The sequence below is a fragment of the Mobula birostris genome, chromosome 22, assembly GCF_030028105.1.
Source record: "Mobula birostris isolate sMobBir1 chromosome 22, sMobBir1.hap1, whole genome shotgun sequence".
NCBI lineage: Eukaryota > Metazoa > Chordata > Chondrichthyes > Myliobatiformes > Myliobatidae > Mobula > Mobula birostris.
The window spans coordinates 5,166,888-5,172,887 of record NC_092391.1 but is presented as its reverse complement, the minus strand read 5'-3'; the positions used below and the strand labels follow the sequence as shown (position 1 = coordinate 5,172,887).

Genomic DNA, 6,000 nt, shown 5'->3' with positions numbered 1-6,000 from the left:
TGACAATTTTTTGCCCATTCTTCCAATATGTCCAAGTCCTGCTGCAATCGCATTGCTTCCTCAGCACTACCTACACCTCCACCTATCTTCGTATCATCCGCAAACTTTGCCAGAAAGCCATCAATTCCATTATCCAAATCATTGACAAACAATGTGAAAAGCAGCAGTCCCAATACTGACTCCTGAGGAACACCACTAGTCACTGGTAGCCAACCAGAAAAGGCCCCTTTTATTCCCACTTGCTGCTTTCTGCCTGTTAGCCATTCCTCTATCATGCCAGTATCTTTCCTGTAAATCCATAGGATATGATCTTGTTAAGCAGGCTCATGTGTGGCACCATATCAAATGCTTTCTGAAAATCCAAGTAAATGACATCCACTGCCTCTCCTTTGTCCGCCCTGCCTGTTACTTCCTTGAAGAATTGTAACAGATTTGTCAGGGAAGATTTCCCTTTACAGAAACCATGCTGATCTTGTGTTATGTAAATCCCTGGCACATTAGAACATAGACTCAGAGGGTGGTAAGAGTGTGGAACGAGCTGCCAGCGGAAGCAGTGGATGAGGGTTTGATTTCAAAACACGAGAAGTTTGGTTCATGGGGTATGGAAGGTTATGATCCAGGTGCAGATTGATAGGAGTGGGCAGAATAATAGTTCAGCACAGACTAGATGGACCAAAGGGCCTGTTTCTATGCTGTAGTGCTCTATGACTCTATAATCCACTTACAGTGGGTAACACTAAATCTTAGCTTAACAAAGGATAACGGGAATCCACACTCAGTAGTGTTTTTTTAACCAGGATATATTTCAATGCATGAAGTATACACAGTGCACCCTAATTACTGTATGCTAATACAACGTCTACACTTAATGTTGAGAAGGTTACAGCACATTTGGCATCAAACAAATAAGACAGTGGTATGACATTACAGACAAAGCACTGGCACATCCTGTGCTGAAACATTACACCAGGCAGCATTAGGAAATCAAAGAACAGAATTAAAAAATAAACGAACTTGAGTTACGTTATGTACAACGCAGTGCCTCTCAGACACGTACAGTAGGTGTGTCTAACAGCAGAACATAAACCATTATAAATAGGTACATTAAGGTGCAAAGGCTTCCATCTTACTGACACCCCACTAGAAACCCAGAGAGTGTTGGAAAAACTACATTAACTTCAGCTTCTCTGGGAAGCTGCGATCCTTTGCGCACTTTGATTTTAAACTGATCTGAAATAAATTTATATCAAAACAGTATACAGTAGATTCAAAATCAAAACTTTGTTTCAAGTTATTTGTTAGTTTTTTTTGTTTCTCTGGTACATAAATGTGACTCAGTTGTGCAAGTAGAGACACATTAGAGGGGAGTAGCCTCTCGTCTCAGGACAGCAGAAGAGAGCCAAAATTACTGGAAAAAGGGTCTCGCATGTGTTAAACATCAGCAGTATAAAGACCATTCTAAAGGTAAAAGCCATTTCTTATGGTATTGTTGGGGGTAACAATCCTTTAACCATGTTAATCCACAGACTGTGTAGGTAAGGATACACATTCTGGTCCCCTAAACTGTAACAGATGTCAGCGTTATTTGGAACTGTCCTTGTTTCCACTTCACCCAGCTGACTTTCTTATGAAGTCTCTTTGCCCTGGACGCCAGTGGCTGTTTTAATTGAGCTTAGAGTTCGGTTGAACCAGGTCTTCTTTGCCGCCTGAACTTCATTCAAAGCCAAACCCAAGTGGTGCTCCAGGTCCTGAAAACAGAACAGAACGATTGATTACCTGGCTGGAAGCCTCAATCTGTGCACTGCGTTAAAGGGATTTACAAGCAATTCACTCCAGGTAGTTTCCCTCCCCCTCTCTTTTTCCATTCTGGTTCCCACTTTCACCCCTTCTCTTCTCACCCCCCTCTTGGTGGCCGCCCTCCTTCCCTGTTTAAGGTGAGGGGGGCAAGATTTAAAAGGTAATTGAGGGGCAATTTCTTCACATAGACAGTGATGGGTAAATGGAAGGAGCTGCCAAAAAGAGGAGGAGGTCAAGGTGGGTAGAGTGATGACCATTAAAAGACGTTTGGACAGGTACATGGATAGGAAAAGCTTAGAGGGAAACAGGCCAAAACACAGGCAATGGGACTAGTTAGATGGCCATCTTGGTAATTATGGATGAGTTGGGCTGAAGGCCAGTTCCATGCTCTATGAATCGGCCTCCACACCTGTAAGCCTGTTTCTGCCAATGTTAAAATGTTAGCTGATCTGCCCAATAACAACTGCAAAGATCAAGTCCAGAACCCAAAGAAGCCGCAGTTTCAGTGCTGGTGAGGACGGTAAATATTTCTCCTCTCCTCGGGTCTTTAACGTACATGGCTGGAAGCCTCTATATAATAAGATTATCAGTCTTATCCTGAAACTCTATCCGCTAGAGAGACCTAGGCAAATGGAGGCTACCTAGACACAATAGGAAGTGTTGTTCCTCTAGTTCAAGTTTAATTGTCATTCAACCATACAAGAATACCCACGAATACAGCCAAATGACAGTGTTCCTCTGGGGCCAAGGTATAAAACACAATACCAACAGTAACAGACAGCACAAGGCACATACAGCATATATAAGATAGCAGAAAACATACAAACGATATAGCCTAAGTCCCAGAGTCCATGAACGTTGCAGCACTGACTCCAGGAGGAATGCCGTGCCTCATTGCCTCTGGCACTCCGCAGGAGCACCCGACTCCGACGCCTCACCCTGGGCAGCTGAAAATGGGTGACAACACCCTGGCATTAGGCATCGTCCTTGCTACAACCGAGACCACATAGCTTCCACCGATAAACCAATGTATCGGACTTACAGCTTTCCACACCTCCAATATCAACGTGGTTTTGCGATCACAAATGACTAAGACAATCACTGGCTTTAGACTGCACGTCCTCTCAGCACTGATATCTCTGTCACAGGCAGCATCACCAAGTTCAGCTCCTTCAGTTTCTCCATCAACAAGCAACTCACTGATGGAGCAGACTTCCAGTACTTAATGTCCAGCAGGACCTTACCATTGTAAAAAAAAAAAGTTTAAAAAGGCAGTAACACCTTTGTTGACTCTGTAGAAGCTGCTGTGTGTGAGCATGTCGCCATCTTATCGGAAGACTACTCTAACCTGACAGTGGCCTCAGTATGGGTGTAGAGGCAGCCATGGCCTAATATGGGAGCAGGTGGCTACAGGGAAATCCCACCTTTTGCGGCAGACAGAGTGCATGTGCTCAATGAAGTGGTCCCCCAATCTACTTTTTGAGGCCCTGAGGGAGGGGTGGAGGGTAAGGTGTAGCACTTAGCCTATGGGGAGCGGCGAGTGGTCACAGGGGTCATGGAGAGAGCAATCCCTGCAGAAAACGAAAAGTTCTTCCAGCACACTGTGTGTATTGGTGAAACCAGGAAATGCTTTTGTCTTCAATGTTAACAAAGATTGACAACACTTTTCATGTGATGCAAGCAGATGATGGAAAAGGATTTGAACCTGACAGAATAATAACGCAGCCATCAAACCACTGTTTTAAGATAACATTTTCACCGTGTGATTAGAATTTTTATTTCTCTCACAGAGCACTTATAAATTGCTCTCTCTGCTGACACAGGCAGCATTTTACACAGTAAATAATGTATCGCCCACTAACATAGAGGAGAAATCACCTTGCTCACTTTTTAACAAGGTCAGGTCTTACAGGATGACCACACAGGAGTAGAGTCAGACAGCACTGCAACAGAGAAACAGGCCCATCTAGTCCCTGCTGCGCTGTTATTCTGTTTCAGCTCTACAGTGTTATGAGGACACGAAATACTGAGGATACCACACACAAGAAGCTGGTGGAGCTCAGAAGATCAGGTAGCACATGTGAAGCCAGGAGAGAGCAGAGGAGGTTAACCAGGATGCTGCCTGGATTAGGGAGCATGTCTTGTGAGCAGAAGTTGAGCAAGTTTGGGCTTTTCCCTTTGGAGTGAAGGAGCACGAGAGGGGACTTGATAGAGGTGTAGAAGATACATAGATCCAGTGGACAGCCAGAGGCTTTTCCTCAGGGTGGAAATGGTTAATATGAGGCGGCATAATTTTAAGGTGATTGTAGGAGTATATAGCGGGGGGGGGGAATACATCAGGGGTCATTTAAAAATTCTTAGATAGGCATATGGATGATTGAAAAATGAAGGGCCTTGAGGGAGGGAAGGATGGATTGATCTTAAGAGTAGGTTAAAATGCCAGCACAACATCGTGGGCCAAAGGGCCTGTAATGTTGGGTGGAAATGAACAGTTGATGTTTTGGCTCAAAACCCTTTACCTGCGTCGATGAAGGATCTCGACGCGAAACACCAATGTTCCATTTCCCGCCAGGGAATCCCCACAGAATTCCTGAAAATTTTTAGGTTCATTCTGGATCTGTTTCCCGGTTCTCCTCATGAACACTCCATAAGACCTTAGGACATAGGAGGATAATCACGCCCTTTAGCCCATCGAGTCGGCTCCACTGTTTGATCATGGCTGATTTATTTTCCCTCTCAACCCCATTCTTCTGCCTTCATTATCTTTAAGATTAAAAAAAATGCTGACAAACACCATCAAAATTCATAAGCAGGACTTTAGGATGGAGAAAATATGCTAATGGTGAATGCCATTATTAAGACATGTTTGAGTAATTTTTCATTTACAGACCACATTACAGATGCCCAACGTGAAATGACCAACAACCACCAACTTACACAGTCTGAAGACCAAAATGAAGCTACTTTCAGTGAAAGTTTGTTCAGAATCAGGCTTATTCTCACTAACGTATTGTGAAGTTAAATGTTTGGAGATCAGAGGTCCTGGCTCTGCAGCAGGTTTTAATACTGTGTATAAAATCCTGTACTGGGTGGATTCGGTGGCCAAACTGAGACTAAAATTGTTCACTCCGATCGCAAAACACTGCTGGATATTAAGAACACTCAGTACTACAGGTCTATCCCACTAGCAGGTTGTTTGACAGCGGTGGAGCTGGACTTATTGCGCACCATGTTGCAGCCTGCTTCAGCCACCCAGAGCAAAAGACATCAGAAGCGATGTGAGGTCCAATGGACGATGCAGGTGCTTGTCCTGGACATTTTTGTTCTGGTCACAAGATCCTGCTCGGCACTGGTAATGTAGAATACCGTGAGTCCAAACTGTATGGCCTCGGTTGTGACGTGGACCAGGCCCTCGTGCCTTGGGGTCGCCCTATTGCAACTGCCAGGGAAAGAGGTTCTGGAGCTGGCTACATGCCACCGGATTCCACACTGGGTTGGGGGTTGGTCCCTTGTCGGTGCTGCCCTCCAGTGTTTGCTCGGTGGAAGACAAGCTGGACAGTGTTTGTCTGCAGCTGCACTTGCACGAGATGAGGAACTGCTGCAGACTGTTCTTGCAGAAACGTGGCTCCAGGACAACACACATGCACCATCAATCTATAGGCTGTGACACTCACAGACTTGGGCTAGATTATAATCTATTATATAACTATATTTGGTAACTATATATTTTTCTGCTATTGTAATTAGATGTACTGGATGTGCTGTGTGAGATTTGATACTGTGTTGTGCACCTTCACCCCAGAGGAACACCCGTTTTGTTTGGCTGCATTCATGTGTATGGTTGAATGATAATTCAGCTTGAACTTGAAACTTGACCTGCAACCACAACCCCGGAACCACTGACCCAGGACTGCAGTGAGGGACTTGGGCAGCATTCTGAGTTACACAACCGTGACCTTTCTTGTAACTTTCTATAAATGTTGCACTGACTGGCTGCAACTCCGTCTGGTATGGAGGGTTCAACACACAGGATCCCAAGAGGCTGAACAGGATTGTAGACTCAGCCAGCTGTCACGTACACAGTACATCAAAACGTAGAGTGAAACACATATTTGCATCAATAACAAGCACAACCTACAGACGTGCTGGGGTTGCCACATAGTGCTGAATGGCATGGCAACAATGTTCAGTACGAGAACACAG

At 44.7% G+C, this 6,000-nt stretch overlaps 1 protein-coding gene across 5 annotated transcripts in view; it reads right to left on the bottom strand.

Moving 5' to 3' along the window:
- Positions 1-782: 782 nt before the first annotated feature.
- Positions 783-6,000, bottom strand: part of LOC140186475 (rab GTPase-activating protein 1) — a 250,738-nt gene continuing 245,520 nt past the window's right edge. For all 5 annotated transcript variants that reach the window (XM_072240791.1, XM_072240793.1, XM_072240794.1 and 2 more), the window contains one exon: positions 783-1,748. In XM_072240791.1, coding sequence (XP_072096892.1) covers positions 1,626-1,748 — 123 coding nt within the window. In that variant the 3' untranslated portion in view covers positions 783-1,625. The remainder of the gene's footprint in view (positions 1,749-6,000) is intronic.